Here is a 20449-nt window from a genome sequence, read left to right on the forward strand (position 1 = left end):
GTTTCCTGCTTCCCCTGTGGTCTGGTGTCTGTGTCATGACTACACATGGGTGTTGGTTTTGGTAGACGCTCTCATTCATTCAGCAACTCTGGCTTCTGCACATCAGAAGGTAGATAACTGCTCCCAACGCTGATACAGAAAGGGTTAGCACAGATTCTGTACCATAGAGGTGAATCTCCACCATTCACCATGTACCAGGAGATGCTGCGTCTCCTGGAAGTGATGGAACCCTCTTAAAATGATTTTATTTAATATTATATTGTAACATAATATTACACACATATACATATATGTGTGTGTATATATACATACATACATACATACATATATATAATACATACATACATACCTATACCTTTTGGTAATTATAGTTTTGACATAATAGTTTTGTTTGTTTTATTAAGACAAGATGTCACTATGTAACTCAGGCTGGCTCCAAACTCATGACCCAAGTGTTAGCTACCAAATGCTAGAAAACAGGTGTGTGCCACCATGAGAGGCTTAGATTTTTATTTCCTTTAAAGAATAATAGATAATATAGCCCAAATCCATGAAATCCAAAGGCCGGTTGAGAGGTGGCTTAGCATGTACGGCTCTTGTAGAAAACCTACCTTCAGTTACCAGTGCCCGAGTCAGGCAGCTCTCAACCCCCTAACTCCACTTGCAGGGAACACAACACCCTCTTCTGCCCTCGGCAGGTACTGCACACGTGAGCACATGCATGTACATGAACACACACAGCCTTGGCACCTGGTACAATGATGCAGATACACAATCTTTAGTATTCAGAAGGCAGGTCATGTGACAAACACACAACTACAAGTTTGCAGTCAGTCTGTGTCCTGCGTGACCTCGCCAGCAAGAATACGCAGGAACACACAAATCCTTCTGTAGCCAAAATGCTTATTATTTATTAATAATAGAGGGCCGCGGGGCGCCAGCATGGCACGGCTTATATACACCCTAGCGTGGCGCATCCACACCTGATTGGTTGCTTACCTATGATCTCATTAGGCATGCCCCGGAGTGGGCAAAGACCTGGCACGAAGGCACTCTTGCACATGCGCACACAGTTAACTTCCTGAAAGGAAGTCGGCTGGCGCGGCGGAGGCCAGCACCATCTTGTAATGGCGAAACTATCTCGGCCTTCCACGTGGGGTGCAGTGGAAGCCAGCGCCATCTTGTGGTGGCGAATGTTATTGCGGCCCTCTACATCTCCCCCTTATTATTTTATTAATAACAATAAACTATTGTCTAGACTGGTCTGTCCCTGCAGTTACATCCATCTGCTGTGGCTCCTGTCTTAGGTCGTTCCTCTATGTCACAGCCTTATCGAAGGGTAACCCTATCGCCACCGGGCCCTGTGTACTGTGCATGAGGAAAGTTGCCCGTCTCTGGATACCGCAGTGCTGTGTGACAGTAACTGTTAAATGACCTAGGGCGAACTCTAAAAAGAGGCCAACCAGAAAATGAGTTAGTGGGGAAATCATGATCACCCTATCGCATGCAATGAGGAAACCTCAGCGATGTGGAAGGGCTGATCAAAGAATCATTGAGTCTCTCTCATCCCAGTGCAATGGATCCACAGATCCATGGGGTACAAGAGCAGAGAACTCAGATACCGACTAATTTTTGGAGATAGATAACCAAATTTTAGGGGAGGCCCCTTGTTCAATGGCCACAAGTGCTTGAGGGATAACGGCCTTGTCACGTTTCTGTTGAGATCTGAGTTTGCAAACCAACCATAGCATGAACACTAATCCACAGCATAGGGCTGCACCAAACAGAGCCACTCCCGATAAGTAGTGGGCACCTCATTTGGTTCTCTTCAGCTGTGACCACCAAGGGCCATAGTCAAGTCGCTCCTATAATAAAATTTAGAATTCCCAATTGTTAGCAACTACTCCAGAAAGTTCACCCACTGTGTTTGTCTAACAATAGAATGGGGGAGGGTAACTCCAGACACTGTAGACACAATGGCTATAGCAGTAAATGGCTACTACAATAGCAGCGAAAGTAACAAGGTCTTTCCCAGGACAGTTCAGGATCAGTCATTCTTCTCTGGAACAACCAGCAGGCAATGGAACCATGTCTGAGATCTGCATAACCAGGACAGAGTTCCCCAGTCCACAGCAGCTTTACGCAGGTGGCATTCCTGTGAAGCTATAGACTGCAAGATGACAACACCAGTTAAGGCAGCAAGAGTCACCAGGGGAATGAGGGGGGCAGCAACGGCTGGAGTCCAGTCTTCTCCAGCAAGCAGCAGTGCACAGAGGGTCAGAGAGCGGGCCATAGTGGGACGGGACACACGCAGCGGTAACACTGACTGCAGCAACGCCAAAATCTCTGTGATGACAAAAGATGAGGGGGAATCTTCCATCTTCCTCTCAGGGCAGAGGAATGACTCCAGGGACCCGAACCAGGAGAGCTGAATCTTTATGCAACCAGGATCAGCAAGTCTCACCAGACACTCAGACAGCTGGCACACTCTTGTAGCATCCTGTAGAAAAAAACACAAAGATTCCCTCTTCCCCATATAAAATATCTGAACAGGATCATGCCAATATGTGAATCTTTCTATTTCACCTAGGCAGAAGTATGCCTAGTTGTAGGGTGGCATAAACACTCAAGGGTTCCTTGGCATCCAAATTTTAAAATTGGAATAAAAGGAGCATTATTTAGCATACAGGGATAACTCCCCCTTTTTATTTATTAAGATAGAGTAAAGATATTATTTATTAAGGTAAGTCCTCGAGGATTAAATTAGGACACTGAGCACTTGTATTTATAAATTGACTTGTATACCAAATTATTGTTTCTAGCATTATTGTTTTGGATATATAAAGAATGAGATTTTTTGACTAATTGTTCCGATGTAAGGCCTATAATCTGTCTGGTATCATTGTCCTCCCTTGTTAAGGGGTCTAGGCAATCCAGTTTGAGTTCTTAAATGGCCTATAAAGGAACAGTACTTAGTGCTCTTAACCACTAAGCCATCACTCCAGCCCCTCACCAGCTTTATTTACCTAAACATAAGCATCCAGATTTAGTCATACTAGAAATCCCTGAGCTGGTAGGGCGAGGCTGAGAATTTAAAGTAAGCAAATGGAGTCTTCCTCTTTTCATGAGGGTGTGTTATCAACTCCATTACCATTTTTAAAGAGCTGGGTCTATGGTTTTGTTTAGTTGTCTGAGCCAGAGCACTAAAAGGACAGTGCGTTGTCAGACAATTCACACTGAAATCACTCACTGATTTCATGTAGAAAACTTGCCTCTAATAAAGCATTAAGTAATTGAAATCAATTGTAAACCACAAGCCACACATTGGCTATCAGTATGTGAATTGAAAGCTTGATTTAAAACAGTGGCTAAAGCACGTAATTTAATAATGTGTGTTGAAGCAATAGAAACTCAAGAGAATAAACAAGTGATCCAATCATATATGTAGCCTTTTCATTAGATGAACCACCTATAAATACACTAAGCGCATTTCCTATGGGTTGCATGCACAAATATATAGGAAGTACAAAAGCATGTAAAGAGTAAAATTATCAATTTTGCCTGAAAAATTTGCATATGTAATAGGCCAAATATCAGTATTTTGTAATAACCAATTAACTGTTGTTTGGAATAAGATATGTTTTACCAGGTTTCTTTTTAAAATACTTCCATGACTCTAGTCTACAATTCTGTATTAACACAGCTGAAGCTTTATCTCCAATGTGCATAACAAAGACCTAAGTCCTCTGGTAGGGTGAGGTACTTAGCCAATTAACATATCCTTAGAAGCTTAAAATTAGTTTCAAATATTCTTATCCCGAGTAGTGTAACAGCTACTCCCCAAATATTAAAGCTCATTTTGAGAGCAAAGGTTTGTAGTAAAAATTTCCATACACACTGAAAGATTCAAAGTTCTAACTTTTTACATTGAAGAAGCAACAAAATTACATAATATAAGGCTGTTAGCCATTCCTAATGATATCACTTTATGGGCTCTCTAAAATTATAAGCAAGCTCACAAAATGAAAACTCAAAATCAATCCTCTAAATCTATCTTAAAATGCCAGTTGGAGTAAACAAACTGGCTGTAGTGCTCTCACAAGTTCTAAAACCTCATCAATCCTTTGTAAATCCTGTAACAATCTCTACCTGTTTGATTTTTTCTTAATTACAAATAAGTTTGAGTTAGTCAATGTAACACTGACAATCCTTAATCACAATCTTTAAGTTCTCCTTGTAACACCAGAGCACAGCCACAATTTTGGAAAGTCACCTGAGTTCTGAGTACTGACTAGGGAGCTGTTCTTGGGGCAGTGGAATTAGCATCAAAATACAGATAGCTTCAGGGCAAACCACAACTTTGGAAAGCAAAACTCAACCTCCAACAAACGATCTAGTCTCCAAAATCCAGTCTCTAGTCTATCCTTCATGCTACAAAGTTTGACTGCCAATTCCTACATATGAACACACGATGGTGTAGTCTCCAATACCTCAACAAAGAGACATTGTCCTAAATTCTTTTAGAAGCCTGGTTTCTAGAATAAGAGTTCCATAAAAATATTATCTCAATTTAGACCTGTTTCCCTGGGTTGGCTGATGCCACATGTTGTCTAGAATGACTCTATATAAATTACCAGCTTTATGTCAACTTTCTGTTACCAATATTATACCTTTTAACCATATCCAATAACTTGAAAGCCAACAATCCATGACCAAGGCAAGTAGAGCATATTTATACATTTAAAACCAATGAGAAACAAAATTGAAGTGGCTACGCATATCTTTAATATTTAGACCAAGCACCATTTTTACCTTTTTAAGCTATGATTTTAAGAGAAGCACCTTGTCACCTTTTGAGTCAAATAATAAGTCAGGGATTTTTCTAAGAGAAACAGCTATCAGCTCTTGTACCAAAGAAGCTGAGGAGCTGCTGGCGCATGCAGACGCTTAGCCCCTGGGCAGTTTCTCCAGCTGACCTAGACTCCTGGCTACAGGTACAGGGCTCTAACGGCCTGATTGAAACTGCTTTTTATTCATTTGTTCCTTTTTTGAAACGAGTTAAAACCAAATCAAGATGTGAACGATTCACAGATAAAGTTTTTACCATTTTTTCTTTTGAACATGAAACATAAAACATTTAAGCAACAAGAAACAAAAACCACAGACATAAACTGACATACAGGGACAGCTTGGTGCACCAAGGACAGACAATAGACAAAGAGGGAAAAAACCAGATGGTGTCAGCAGAGAGGTAGGATTTCCCCTTTCCCACCACTTTCACGGTGACTATCCACTCGAGTGGAGTTGATATGGACGATGGATTGTCTCAATTCCTGGACTAGTCCATCAACGTGTTGAAACCAAATTCCTGTAAGATACTGAGATATATTATGGGATATCTGAGCAGCACGACTGACATTCACAAATGGTATGGAAGTGAAACACAGTCCTGAATATTTTTTTTTTTGGTTCTCTTTTTCGGAGCTGGGGACCGAACCCAGGGCCTTGCGCTTCCTAGGCAAGCGCTCTACCACTGAGCTAAATCCCCAACCCCAGTCCTGAATATTTTTACTCACAACCCAATTACATTAACTCCATCAAGCTGTGCATGGGCATTGAGATGTCCTTTTGTTTGATTCTTCTGAATAAATTTCCAGGTGGTTTACCTCTATCAAGTCTGATCAGTATGACTCTGTGAAGCTTCCAGAGCCTAATCACACCTTTTACAAGCACAAAGACAAAATTTTTCTCCCAAAATACTGTGTTCCTTTTATCTCCTCCCTTTTTCTCTCCCGGGGCGTTTTTTCCACAATCTCCCACCTCCGCAGGTCTGAAGTCTTTGGAGGGGACTGTCTGCTTATTTTTATCTTTTTTCCTTGAGCTCTTTAATTTTTTACCCCACCCTGTTTCTGACATGCCGTCCTGCACCTCCCCCAGTGCTCTCTGCTTTGCTATTACAGCTGGGCGGCTCCCATGCGACCTCTGACGCTGTCTGTCAGCGGCTAAAAACTCAAAGGCCAATAGAGAAAGCATGAGGGCTGCTAAAACAATAACAAAAACTTCTGCCGCATCTAGCAGGGGAGTGAAGTGGAACAGGTCAAGGCTAAGCATGTCTCTCAGGGCCTACCTTTTAAACACTACAGTTCTGGATTCCTTCCGCAGACGGAAGACCCCCTCTTGGCGCCTGGCGATGGCGTGGTGTCCCGGGTTCTCGGCACCAAATGTCCCGCGCGACCTCGCCAGCAAGAATACGCAGGAACACACAAATCCTTCTGTAGCCAAAATGCTTATTATTTATTAATAATAGAGGGCCGCGGGGCGCCAGCATGGCGCGGCTTATATACACCCTAGCGCGGCGCATCCACACCTGATTGGTTGCTTACCCATGATCTCATTAGGCATGCCCCGGAGTGGGCAAAGACCTGGCACGAAGGCACTCTTGCACATGCGCACACAGTTAACTTCCTGAAAGGAAGTCGGCTGGCGCGGCGGAGGCCAGCACCATCTTGTAATGGCGAAACTATCTTGGCCTTCCACGTGGGGTGCAGTGGAAGCCAGCGCCATCTTGTGGTGGCGAATGTTATTGCGGCCCTCTACAAGTCTGGTCTGCATATTAAGCTCCAAGCCACTTAGGGCTACATAGTGAGACATTGCCTCAAAAAACAGAATGGGGCTAGAGAGATGGCTGAGTGGTTGATAGCTTAGTGGCTGCTCTTCCAGAGGACCTGGGTTCAATTCCCAGCACCCACAGAACAGCTCACAACTGTCTGTACTGGAGCTTCAAGAGATCTGACATCCTCACACAAACATACCTGCAGGCAAAACGCCAATGCACATAAAAAATAAATAAATCTTAAAAAAATAAAGCAAAAGAAGATTAAGAACTGCTTATAAAACAATGTTCGGATCGCTGTGCAATTGATTTTTATGTTACAGCTTGAGAACCATGAGATTATTCTGATAAGACATTAGTTATCTGCTTTCCTGTGTGGCAGATTATGCCCGAAGCATGGCAGCTCAAACAGAAACAAATGGTAGTCCTCTCATGTACGAGTCTGTGAATGAGGAATCCGGGAGCAGCTCAGAAAAGGAGGTCTGGCTCAGTCTCTCATGAGGCTGCACTAAAAACAGACTTGGCAGGCCATTTCCAAGATGACTCAGGCTGTCAGGAGGCCTCCCTCCGTATGTGAGCCTCTTCAGTGGTTTGCTCAGCTGGTCTCCAAAGCAAGCGATCCGGAAGCGAGCAAGGCAAGGGCCACAGCACCTGATGATGTAGTTTCAGAGTCCCCCAGCCACGGCTCCTGTAGCATCTTAGAGCTTACACAGGCTGGCCCTGTTGTGGGAATAGACCACACAAGAATTTCTGTACCAGGGCACGAAGATCACGGGAGCCACAGTGGAAGCTGGAGACCCCACATGAAGAGGAAGTGGCTTGATACATAGAAGAGTCCAGGAAAACAAGACCTCTCTCTATGCTCAGACACTGAGGTCCTAAACGTTTCTGCTTTGATACAGTCTTGCCATGTAGCCTAGAATAGAACTTGGCATCCTCTTGCTTCAGCCTGTGGGGCCCTAAGATCACAGGCCAGTGCTGCCATGCTCAGCCAGACTTTCCTAAGACTAAGGACCATCAAGCTCATTAGAAAAATGACAAGTTTATATCCCTGGGATTTTTAAAAGGCAGGGTCTTGCTGCATAGCCCAGGACTTGCAACACAGACCTGGACAGACATGTGAGTCCTGTGCCTCCATCACCCTCGTACTGGTCTGAGGACTTTTGATGAGGTAAAAGAGACAGCCAACGTAAGACCACACCCATGGCTGGAACTCAACAGATAATGTGCGTTTGTTTATTTTAAATTTAGCTTAAGACCAACATTCTGGTAAGCCATTTATGTTATTCCTGAATACCATTTTTTTAAGAAATATTTTATTTAATGAATGATTCGTGCATTCCTTAATCCGTTTATATCAGTTCAGTTTAAAGCACCCACATGCACATGACTTGTATCTGTTTAACGGCATTGGGAAGCCATAACTTATCATACCTGTTGACAACAGAGATCTGTCTTCCCGAAGCCCATCTACAGGTACAGCACGGGCCAGACATCAGGTCAGGTCAGGTCACCGTGGAGACCACGCTCATCTCCATGGTAACTCAACTTTCCCTCTAACAGATGGAGGTGTACTGTTCAGATTTCCATGCTGAGAGGGCAGCAAGGGAGAAGATCCATGAGGAAAAGGAGCAGCTGGCCTTGCAGCTCGCCATTTTGCTGAAAGAGAACAATGACTTTGAAGATGGAGGCAGGTAAGGGAAAGCAAGCAGAGGGACGAGGGCAGGCAGGCTGTGTCCTTAGCACGTCTGAGACCTGCCCTCCCACACCTCATCTGTTCATGTGCCACACTTAGTTCAGATGACACCACGTAGACAGAAGCACAGGAACCCGGCCAACTTCCTTATATGCTGGGAAAATGACATTCTGTGTCCCGGGATCTTAGCTGGCTTTAAACCATCTGTCTTAAAGCAAACTCTAACTTTGAAATTTATTTTTACGTTGTTGGTGTTTTTGTTTGTTTGAACCCGTCATTCCCTTTAGCCCAAACTGCTCTAGAAATTGCCACTGCGTGCTGGTCTAACCTTGTCCTCCTTCCTCAGTGTCTGGGGTGCTGCTTGGAAGTGCAAGCATACACTTTGTGTAAGGCTCAAAAATTAATGGGAGAGGTCTTAAAATATTTTAAATAGAAAATAAAACATAAGTAATATGTATGCCATTCTAAATCAACTGTTTATTTCATTTGCTTCAAATTTCTTTTACATTTTCTGTAAACTACTTTCATTCATTTGTTTATGTGTGGGTGTGGACGCTTGCCACAATCTGTGTACGGAGATCACAGGACAGGAGTCAGTTCCCTGCCACAGTCTGTGTATGGAGATCACAGGACAGGAGTCAGTTCCCTGCCACACTCTGTGTATGGAGATCACAGGACAGGAGTCAGTTCCCTGCCACACTCTGTGTATGGAGATCACAGGACAGGGTCAGTTCCCCTCTTCTGCTATGTGGGTCCTAAGCCATGTGACCTCAGGCTTGTCAGTGAATGTCGTTCCCAGCTCAGCCATCGGGCTGGCCCCAAGTCCTTATCCAAGTCGTAGCCAAAGCTGGCCTCCTTCGTTTTCCACCCTTCAGTGCACCCCTCTCCCCGTACTTGGTGGGAACACGAATTTGGTCACCATCCATCCGCATTATATATAATTTTACATACAGATATGCACACAAATCTCTGTATTATATTTTCAAGCAACTCTTTTAGATTTATTTGTGTGTGAGTGTTTTGCCTGCATATCTGTGTGTGTAGTACATGTATGCCCAGTGCCAGCAGAAGCCAGAAGAGGATGGCCAACCCCTTGATCTGGAGTTGCAGACTCTTGTGAACCACTGTGTGGGTGCTAGGAACCAACCTCAGGTCCTCCACTAGAGTATAAGTAGTCTTAACCACTGAGCCATCGCTCCAGCTCCCAACGTGGTGTTTTTTTAAGGAAGATAATACTGATATTTTTTTCTGTGTCTAAGTTACAAAATGATCATTCTAGATATTGTTCTGCAATTTAATTTATATCATGTGATTTTGAACTCTGATGCAGATTTAATTCGTTATTTTTTAGAAAATGAAGGGATTTTTTCCTCTTAGCTAATGAAATAATTTATTCTATTTAATTGCTCTGTGATATCTTGGTCCAGAAATATGCCACTTTCTCTGACCCACTTTGCTATCAATGAAGAGTTTGGTAGCCTGGCAGTGGTGACACATGTCCTTAATCCCAGCACTTAGAAGGCAGAGATAGGCAGACATCTGAATCCACCTGATCTACAAAGCAAGTTCCAGACAGCCAGGGCTACACAGAAAGGCCTGTCATTTAAAAATGGGGAGGTGACGAGGGGAGGGGGTCGTGCAGGGGTGGGGGAGGGCTGGAGAGATGGCTCAGAGGTTAAGAGCGCTGGCTGCTCTTTGAGAGGTTCTGAGTTCAGTTTTCCAGCAAGATCTGGTGCCCTCTTCTGACCAGCAGATGTATATGCAGGCAAAACACTGTATACATAATAAATAAATCTTTTTTTTTTTTTAAGAACGAAAAAAGAAAAAGAAAAGGAAAAAGCAAAGTTCCTGATTTTATACAGCCCAACTTAGTGCCTTTAACCCATTCTATCCCAGTTAGTCTTTTGTTCTGGGTGCTTTACTGTGTCTTATGGCACTGAGGGTTTAGTGCCGTGTGCCTATTAGGCAAGCACTCAGGCCCTGAGCTGTATCCCCAGTCAGGGTCAGTTTTCTCATGAAGTCCGGCCTGGTGTTTTTGACTTGTTTCCCACACTCACACTTCTGTTGGCTGCTTACTGGTGTCGTGTTGCAGGGCTATAGAACATCACTGGTGGTCTTGCTTTTCACCCCAGTAGGCAGTCCTTGATGGAAATGCAGTGCCGGCACGGGGCGAGAACCAGCGACTCTGACCAGCAGGCTTACCTGTTTCAAAGAGGTGAGTCACCATGAGCTAGGATTTCAGGTCACATTGTGAAGAATGGCTCCCAAATCAAAGCAGTCGATTGTTTCCCAGACCTCCATCCAGCCCTGATAGCCTCTCATTTCACTCAGCCCAGACCACTCACCCGCCAGCTAGCAGATACCAAGCGTCACTCCAGTGTTCTGTTAGCTGACCCGAATCACCTTACAACCCATCCTAGCCCCTGCTTGCCTTCGCTGAGAGGGTTTGCTTTGCTTTATAGAAATTAAACCCAGATCCTCATGAAATGCGAAGCAAGTCCAGGTCTGAAGAAATGCACGGTGATAGATTTGTTATCAGTACACGAGTAACAGTGTTCTGTAATTTATAGTAAGTTATCAAAAGGGAAGTATTATCCTTGATTTTTCATACAAAAAAAAAAAAAAAATTCGGGGCTGGGGATTTAGCTCAGTGGTAGAGCGCTTACCTAGGAAGCGCAAGGCCCTGGGTTCAGTCCCCAGCTCCGAAAAAAAAGAACCAAAAAAAAAAAAAAAAAAAATTCAAAGGTCTAATATAGCTAGGAGAAATGTTGATGGCAGTGCTCTATCAACAAGATATGATCTTAAATTTCACAGGCATAAAAAGGGCTTAAATCCTAGAGCAGCCCGAGTGCCCTCGCATTCTGCCCTGCTTTCGTTTCTGTTGCTCTGATAACCAGACAAGGGCGGGCTTATTTTAACTCCCATTCCCAGGTGGGTAGGGTGTCATCCATCACCACAGGAGAGTTGGGGCAGCAGGAGCTTAAAACAGTCACACCAGATCCACGGTGAAAAGTAGGTCTCTGCACGTCATTTTGTATTTCCTGTCTGTCCTCCCTCACCACCCCACCCCACCCCCCAGAAACGTCTTTTTATAGGAAAGCAAGTGAAAAAAATAAAGTTTACTGGCCGAGTGTTGTGACTCATGCCTGTAATCCTCGTGTGTCAGAGGCTAAGACGGGAGATTGAGAAACCCAGGCCAGCCTGGGCTGGTCTAGCCCAATAAATAAAGAAATTAAAATAAATAAATAAATAAATAAATGATCAGTATACACACATGAACGCATCACAATGAAACCCACTATTCTGAATAATTAATGTGCACTGAGAAGAGGTCTACAGAGACGGATGCTCTCATCTCCCAGAGGACCAAGTTCAAGGCCAGTGTCAGGGCCCTGAGCCCCAACACTTGGGTCCGGCAGCTCACAACTGCCTGTAACTACAGCTCTCTACTGACTGTAGTTACAGTCAGACTGAGTTCTCGGGGACCTGACCCTCCTTCTGGCTTCTGCAAGCACCTGAACACACATAGCACACATGAGTAGAAAAAATAATAAATCTTTTACATATATGAATATATACTGATTAAAAGCAAAACAAAAATCCAAAATCACAAAGGAAGTCCAAACAGTAAACACCTGCATTTGCAGAGCTCTCAGAAGACAGAGCCCATGGCCTGACAGAATATTGACCTAGGGCATTTTCAGGTAAAGGCTACTCAAAAAATGACACAAAAAGATACTACAAGTCAACCTGTGGCCTCCACACGTGTATATGCAGGTGAGAATGCCCCCCACACACACACACGTGCATACAAACATCTATACCACTCCCCCACCCCACACAAACTTCTTGGTTCAGTGGTAACATGCTTGCTTAACATACCTAAGGCCCTAGTTTAACCCTCAGTATTGCAAAGGAATCAATAAAAATGTCTTTAATCTGTTCGCCATAGCCATCTATTAGCCTTGTATATCATAAATTTAAGTAATGTGCTTTGAAGCAAACAAATGTTAAAATGTCATTTTTTTTTTTTTTTTTTTGGGAGCTGGGGACTGAACCCAGGGCCTAGCGCCTGCTAGGCAAGCGCTCTACCACTGAGCTAAATCCCCAACCCCCAAAATGTCATTTTCTTTGTCATACTCTAAAAAAAATAAAAAGATATTTTGGGAGCCAAGCTTACTACTAGGCTAAGACTAAAAAGCCAAAAGTTTGTTCTATAAAGGTCTGGTCAGAGAGGTGCCCCGGAAGCAGAAACACTTTCCAGCATTAATGGAAAGATTTATTGATCAAAGACCTATGTAGAGTTGGAATGCACTTCAAATATGTTTTGTAAAGAGCATCATGAAAGTATGAACATGTGGAAGGAGGAGACTGTTCACATCATGACGGGCAGGAAACAGAGACAAAGCCAGTGTCAGGGCCCTGAGCCCCAACACACTTGCCACGACCTAATTCCACCTTCCAAAGATACCACAGCCTTCCTGCCCCGTAATAGTGCTGTCACCTGAGGATCAGTACATGAGCCCCTAAAAAGATGCTTCCTACCTCACAGAACAGGGCCTGGCTGCAGAGCCCCTCTCCCCAATCCTGCAGGACCCCGGGGGCCTGAGGCTACACCCAATGCATTTCTACTGGCTTCCCCACCTCATGGACATCCCAGCACAGAGCGGTACTTCAGAGTCCTGGAGGGTTCTCCATCAACTGAATGAAGGAGATTGCTGTCTGCTCTGAGAGACGGACCTCATGCCCTTCCAAGAACCCTCCCCAGCTTCTCTCATAGCTCCCCCTTTGGTTTTATATCGTCATCTATGTCTTACTCTCTTCTGGACTTAGTAGATCATGTCTCGTCCCTAGAAGTAGAATCATGCTTTCACAGACCTTGAGCTTGAGATGCAGTTTAAAGAACAAACACTAGCTCTAGACTTCTCTGTTCATAGTGAAGATTTTCACTAGTGACCCAAAGTGTGCATTTGTATCCCTCTCGGGTCTGATGTCTAAGTCGGACAGACACTCACATTAACCATATAACTAACCAACTAACTCCAGGCCAAAGTGCTCGTGAAACGGAGCCGACTGACAGCACATGTCCCTTCTTGTCACCTCCCAGGAGCCGAGGACATGAGCTGGCAGCATGGGCAGCAGCCCCGGAGTATTCCCATTCACTCGTGCCCCAAGTGTGGGGAGGTCCTGCCGGACATTGACACGCTTCAGATACATGTGATGGACTGTATCATCTGAGGGCCCTCCACTCCCCAAAGCTGTTGGTAAACGCCAGATTTCTGCTCCAACACTTGTACTTCTGTCTTCTTTGTTGTCACGCAAATATTTTTGCCACATTATCCTAATCTCTGGAGAAAGGAAGTGTACCCCTCCTAAGGAGAGCATCTTCTGGACTGACAGGAAGTCACAACGAAGAATCTAATTAGTGCCCTTCCAGTAAGATAGCCAGTGTTTTTATGTTCTGCTCATGAGAGTCTCTGAGAGCAGTCAGCCAGAATGGGACACCAAGTGACCAAGCTCACGAATGACATGGGAGAAATTCACTGACATGTGGTTGAGAACCTGTGAGAGACAGGAAATTGAAATGGTCGGGAATCATGACTGCAGTGTTTTTCTAGGTAAATCTTCACCTAGCAGGATCTTGTTGTTCTGTGTGTAATTATGTGGAAATTACGTGTGGTTCTTTCTGACTGAACACGGTGGTATCTGTTGATCCCGGGACAGGTGAGAATGGGGAATGCAGCTCAGGCCCAGGGTACTTCCCTAAGCTGTTCAGTGTGGCGTTACCGTCAGCCTCTCTGTGTACTGGAGGTGTACAGGGTTTATTTTTTAAAGAACAGCTATTTTCTTTGCAGGTGAGGTAGCAGCTTACAGATCTCAGTTATTACAAAGTAAACTTTTGTGACATATCTGTCCCACTGCTCATATGTGACCAGCAACACTGTAATGTGTCTATTCTGCATTGAGCTCACTAGACTTGATTTGGTCATGAGAAGTAGGAGCAGATCCTTTTAAAGGAGGGCCAGTGCATGTCTGAATAGATTCCCGATAAAAAAGTACAGAGAGCCAAGCATGCTGGTGCAGGGCACACCCGCATGGGAGACCGAGGCAGCAGATCCCCCAGCTCATGACCAGACACGTCTACACATAATAAATGGGGATTTGCCATATTTTGTGTTAAAAATGTTAGCAAGAACTAAACAAATCCAAAAGTAAACAGCATTGAGTCCTAAAACATTTGAGAAGTCTTGTGTTTAGCACAGGACCTCTGGTTAAATACACACAGACGTGTATGTAAACAAAATCAGAATAGTTCATTCATCTCAAAGGAACATAGTGTTCAGATAAGTTATCTTCACCTGAACAGTTACCCCTCCAAGACAGTAGAACACTGCACTGTGCATCAGTCATTAGATCCCCTCAGACCCTAGAAGCCATTAGATTAGATTCCTCCTCAGACCCTAGGAGCCATTAGATTAGACCCCCCTCAGACCCTAGGAGCCATTAGATTAGATCCCCTCAGACCCTAGGAGCCATTAGATTAGATCCCCTCAGACCCTAGGAGCCATTAGATTAGATCCCCTCAGACCCTAGGCGCCATTAGATTAGATCCCCCTCAGACCCTAGGGACAATATTCGATAGTGACATTTCTAAAATTACATTTTTCCTTTTCTTATTCTTTCTAGTATAAATTTCTTTATATTTTATACTGGATAAAGTAGGTTTCTATAGTACCCCAGACACAGGAGGAAACCAGTTTCACAATGAAGTTACTGGGGAAATCCTTTTTACTTTGTTCAAGTATAATTATCTGATAAATCTAAACTGTGAATTGAAAACCCAAATGGTCTTAGTAATGCTATGACCAAAGCATTTGTTTGATCATGAAGAAGATTACAGATGAAGGCATGTTCAGACTAAGATTGTTGGAGAGAGATCAGTGTACAGCATCTTCCACAGCAGCTAGGATACAGGGCAGCCTAGGCATCCATTGCTGGAGTTTGGATAGGGAAAACACAGTACACAGATAAAGTGAAACAGTATCCAGCCTTGGGAAAGAAGGGGATTCTATCACTTGATAACATAGATGGACCTGGAGAGGACATCATGTCAAGTGAAGTAAGCCAGGCACGAATATCACATGATGTCACTTACATGTGGACCCTGAAGAAACATAGTTCATAGATATTGAGAGCTGAATAGTGGTTTGCAGGACAGGAGGGAAGGTGTGGGAAGGGTGAGATGTTGCTCAAAGGTACGAAGTCTCAGGAGGGATAAACTGTAGTGATCTACTGTACAGAAGAGTGACTGTAATAATTTGTATATTAAGGCTATATCCCCAGTTTAGTAAACAACTTGTAAACCCTCCGTGTGTTATCTGATTTATTTAATCTATGTCTGTTCTAAGGCCTCGTTGCATGCTACCAATTAGCTACAAGTCATAGGAGTTCTATGCATGTTATTTTCTTTCTTTTCTTGCTTATGCTGGTTTTTCAAGACAGGGTTGCACTGTGTAGCCCTGGTTTTCCTGAAATTCATTTTGTGGACCAGGCTGGCTTCAAACTCACAGAGATCCACCTCCCTCCCTCCTGCGTGCTGGAACTAAAGGTATGTGCCACCACACATGACTTATGCATGTTACTTTCCTGAGCCACCATCACCCACGTCTCAATAGCATGGTTATCTGCATGTGTTAATCAGACTTTTGCTGTTGTGACAAAATATCTGACTGAAAATGGAAAAGGAAGAAAAGTATGGCCCCGTGTGTCAAAGGTTTTGGCCTTTCCTGGTGGGAAGGCTGTTGTGGAACTGGGCACCCGTGGGAGGCCAGGAACAGAGACATGATCCCACTGGGCTTCCCACCTGCCAAGTAGTACTGCCCATGTATAATGTCAACCCTCCCTCCCCAGAAACTAAGGAGAGAGGTGCTAATCTCCAGGGCGCTTTGCAGCCACAGCCACACTGACGGTCAAAGTTAGTGACTGTCTTATTACTCTCTAGCAAATCCCTCAGGTTTCCAGGCTTACAGGGCAAGCACATTACCAACTTGGTCATCCCACCAGCCCCTCCTCATCATTAATATTTGCTGTCTGTCCATTCAGCCATCTGTCTGTCCTTCCTTCCTTTTTCTGGTAATAAGGGCCATCTCAACAGGTGAGATCATCTATTATGGCATTTGGCTTTGTGCTTTCCCAGTGATCAGTTATCTTGAGCCATCTATATAACTCTCTATACAACCGTCTCTATATAACCATCTATACAAGTCTCTGGAGATATGGCCAGCTCTTTGACCATTTTAAAATTGCATTTCTTGGTTTATTGGGTTTTATTCCATTTATGGTGGCTAATATTTTATACATTAACCACTTCGTGTACATACACACCTACGCACACACACAAAGTTTGCTTTGCAAATACTTCCTATCATTCTGTAGTTGGTCCTAATAACTGTTGATTATTCCTTTGGCCAGGCAGATCTGATAGAGTTGAGTTAAACTTTCCTATTTTCATTTTTCTCCTTATACTTTTAATAAACGACTAATAGTGAGTGAGTGTTGGGCACCCAGATTAAATATTCCCCAATCCAAGGTGCAGGGAATATCACAAGAGGAAATCAGTAGATAGGGAGGGGGTGTGACAATATTCTGGCCTCTGCACCCATGAACTCAGAGCAAGTGTGGATACCTGCACAATCATACACAAGACGGGACTCCCATGAACACTCCTCATGGATGAGGGAAGTGTTCTCAGTGACCTGCCCATCCTTGACCCATTGACAGTTAAGGGGTTGCCAGAGGAACGGGGAGTCAGTCTCCTTGGTGTAACACTGGTAAGTTGCCCACACGTTACTACGAAACTCCCCTCTGCTCGTGCAGGCAACCCCAGTGAGACTCTGGGTTTATTCAGACATGATCATAAGAGGAGCACTAGTTGGGAAAGAGTTCAGCAGGAAAGGCGGGAATAGGACAGACTAATTAAAGACACTGTATTCCTGCATGGAATTTTCAAAAAAAACAGTCTACACTTCTCAAGATGTTGGTTCTAACTTCAATGTAATTCCAGTCAGTATCCTGGCAAGCTATTTTGTGGATATCAACAAAGTAACATCTAAATTTTAAGTGGGAAGGTACGGTTAAAAAGGACCTGAAATAGCATACTCTCGATACACTGGAAAAGAACAAGCAAGACTAGAGTACTGGCAATGAGACAGACAGTACAGAATGGCATACCCACGCAGATGCAACCTAAAACCTGAGGGTGAGAGCAGGGCCACATGAAGGGCGGGGACATCAGCATGAAGGCATCTCATGGTCCTTCCCGCTCTGGCTGTTTCGGCCATTGGCTCTCTTCCAGTCTCTGGCCTTCTGCACCAGAGGCTCCTGAAACTCACTCTGTAGGCTAGGCTGGCATTGAACCCACAGAGATCTACCTGTCTCTGCCTCCCGAGTGCCGGGATTAAAGTGTGTGCCGCCACCTTCCGGCATCAGAAGCTTTTAATTTGAGAGGCATCTGGGCTAGTTCCAGAAAATGTACAAACCACTGAACAGCGTGCAAACTCTTGACAGTACGCGTTTTTCTAGAAGGGGAATAAGACCTACTAGATTATTATTATTTTCCCAAAGAGGTCTGTGAACATCTTCCCCACACAGCACCTCCCGCTCCCCCAAAATTAAGAACCACTAGATGGTGTCTCCCTGTTACTAACACTTGCGAGGCTGAGGCAGAAGGGCTACCAGGAGTTCAAAGCCAGCCAGAGCAACACAGCAAACCAAAGCAAAAACAAAGTAAAAACAACCCTGCTATAGTTTAAGCTGAGGCATGGGTCTCAGTTCTTCTAAAGAGAGTGTGGCCTTTCCTCAGAGTCTCAGATTGAAGAGGAAGAAGCTGCTCCTGGGCCCTTCTTTAGCATTCTCTTAGTGCTTTAGATATGAAGTGTCCTCCTCAAAAGCTTCCTGTATGGAAAGCCTGGCCCCCCAGGAGAAACAGTGTTCAGAAGAGGAGCATTCAGATCATGTGGATTAATCCACTGTGAATCCCCAGTTTGAACAGACTACTAGGAGCTGGATTTGGGGTTTTGGTTCCTTTAAAAAAAAACAAAAATATCTTAAGACTATTTCTTGGCATGTGGAATGTGGGACTGCTTCAGCCATGACAGCAGCTGACTACAGTTTGCCTCCTGCTGTGGTCGGGGTGTGATTTTTGCCAGCTGCTGATGGTTTCTTTGATTTTGTGATGTTTGGAATTCTGGGGATTTTCTGGAGCGTATATAGATGCTGGAAACGTGGTGGGTTGTTGGTTGGTGTTGGTCACAGTTGGTTAATTAGCCATGTGCCAAGAAGAAACGAGAAGAAATTAGACATCCTGATGGCAAAGATCAGACTTGCCCCAAGGAACTCGGATGCCCATAGTCAGCAAGAAAGTCTAACTCATGTCACCCCATTTCTGACCCCTGACTTTATTCAGGGGTCTCTTTCCTTTCCTCTCTATCCTTTTTTTTTTCTTTTATCTCATGTTGGGGGGTTGAAAGGGTGGAAGAAAGAACCCACAAAGTGGGCTGGAGAGATGGCTCAGTGGTTAAAAGCACTGACTGCTCTTCCAGATTCCAGAGGTCCTGAGTTCAAATCCCAGCAACCACGTGGCTCACAACCATCTGATGCCCTCTTCTGGTGTGTCTGAAAACAGCGATGGTGTACTTATATATAGTAAATAAGTAGATCTTTTTTAAAGAACCCACAAAGTAGCCGAAGACCAGACACACACACACACACACACACACACACACACACACACACACACACCCCTCTTTACTCTTAGCATTTGGGAGGCAGAAGCAGGCAGATCTTTGAGTTCAAGGCCAGCCTAGTCTACTGAGAAAGTTCAGAACAGCCTGGCCTGTCTCAAAAATCAAATCAAAAGACTACTGGGAGGTGGTAGAACTGTGTAAAGTGGGACCTGGTTGGAGGAAGTGGGTCACTGAGAACAGGAGTGACAAACTTTGTTCTTGGCCTTCCTGTCATCCTGCTTCCTGGCTGCCAGGAAATGAGCAGCTCTGCTCAACCACACTACACCTTTCCACCATGTTGTGCCTCATCCACCATACCCTTCCACACACTCTGCCTTATCAACCATAGCCTCTGCCTCACCATGGTCTAGGAGCAACAGAACCAAAATCCTTCCAGCCTTATGTCCTCCCAGGTATTCCTAGTTTGATGTTCATAGTCAGGATATCTGATTTCTTGTTGTAATCCTTCCTGTCTGAAGTTGTCACAGGAGCGAGAAGTCTGACTAACATGTACAGATGTCATTCTTAAATCAAATGGACCATCGTGGCCCTTAGACTTGGACCTCCCATGTTCCCTACTAACATGTGTTACCTCAAGAAACAACTAGTTGCACAAGTTGGAAATGGATCAGCTAGCCTCAATCTGACTTTCCTCTGCCCTCTTTCCCCTTGATATCCCACTTGCATTTGATTCTGAATTTACTTTATTTTTCCCCAAAATCACTACCTCCCCTTTCCTCAAAATTGCCACTAAACCAATTAATACAAATTGCTTGGCTCTCCGTATCCATATGTGCTTGACCGTTTAGAGTGATACCATTTCATATTCCTCAAATCCCATGGGAAGCAAAGGTTACCTGTAAAATCACGGGGAAGAAAGAAGCCAGAGGATACCAACGAGAACTGGTCCATCTCATTGAAGTCTCTCAATCACTGTGACATGTTCACACTAGAATTACTCCTAATCCTGGGCCAGTGACATAGGCTTTAATAACGATGAGTTGGAGTTCATAAATGGAGTATTAATACCCATGGTCCAAGAAAAAAATTCATCAGGATCTTGAAGCTAGTCTTACTCTAAAATGAATGTAAGTACAGTGGAGAAAGAGAGAGAGAGAGACAGAGACAGAGACAGAGAGAGAGACCAATGCTGTCTTATCTCAAATCAACTAGTGGTATTCAGCCTCTAAACAGCGTCATCTGGAGCTGGGTGTGGTGCCTAAAGCCTGTAATGCCAGCACCCTGGAAGCTGAGGCAGAAGGTTTCAAGCATTCTAGGCCAGGGGCTCCATGGCACAGGGCTTGGTCAGCATCCACGAGCCCCTTGATCCAATCATCAGCACAAAGGAAAAAGAAG

The 20449-nt window shown here is 44.2% G+C and overlaps 1 protein-coding gene and 1 long non-coding RNA gene across 9 annotated transcripts in view; one reads left to right on the forward strand and one right to left on the reverse strand.

Moving 5' to 3' along the window:
* Optn (optineurin) overlaps positions 1-15678 on the forward strand; it is a 50902-nt gene extending 35224 nt beyond the window's left edge. For 2 of the 8 annotated variants that reach the window (NM_145081.4, XM_087589777.1), the window contains 3 exon segments: positions 8177-8307; positions 10442-10524; positions 13417-15678. In NM_145081.4, coding sequence (NP_659549.3) covers positions 8177-8307; positions 10442-10524; positions 13417-13547 — 345 coding nt within the window. In that variant the 3' untranslated portion in view covers positions 13548-15678. 8 annotated transcript variants of the gene reach the window in all.
* LOC134482742 (uncharacterized) lies at positions 6271-8272 on the reverse strand. Its single transcript, XR_015641868.1, has 2 exons — positions 8048-8272; positions 6271-7333 (listed from the first exon to the last, which is right to left on the reverse strand). It is a non-coding gene; the product is annotated as an uncharacterized LOC134482742 (long non-coding RNA).
* Positions 15679-20449: the final 4771 nt, after the last annotated feature.

Source organism: Rattus norvegicus, chromosome 17, assembly GCF_021556685.1.
Source record: "Rattus norvegicus strain SHRSP/BbbUtx chromosome 17, alternate assembly SHRSP_T2T, whole genome shotgun sequence".
NCBI classification, from domain to species: Eukaryota; Metazoa; Chordata; class Mammalia; order Rodentia; family Muridae; genus Rattus; species Rattus norvegicus.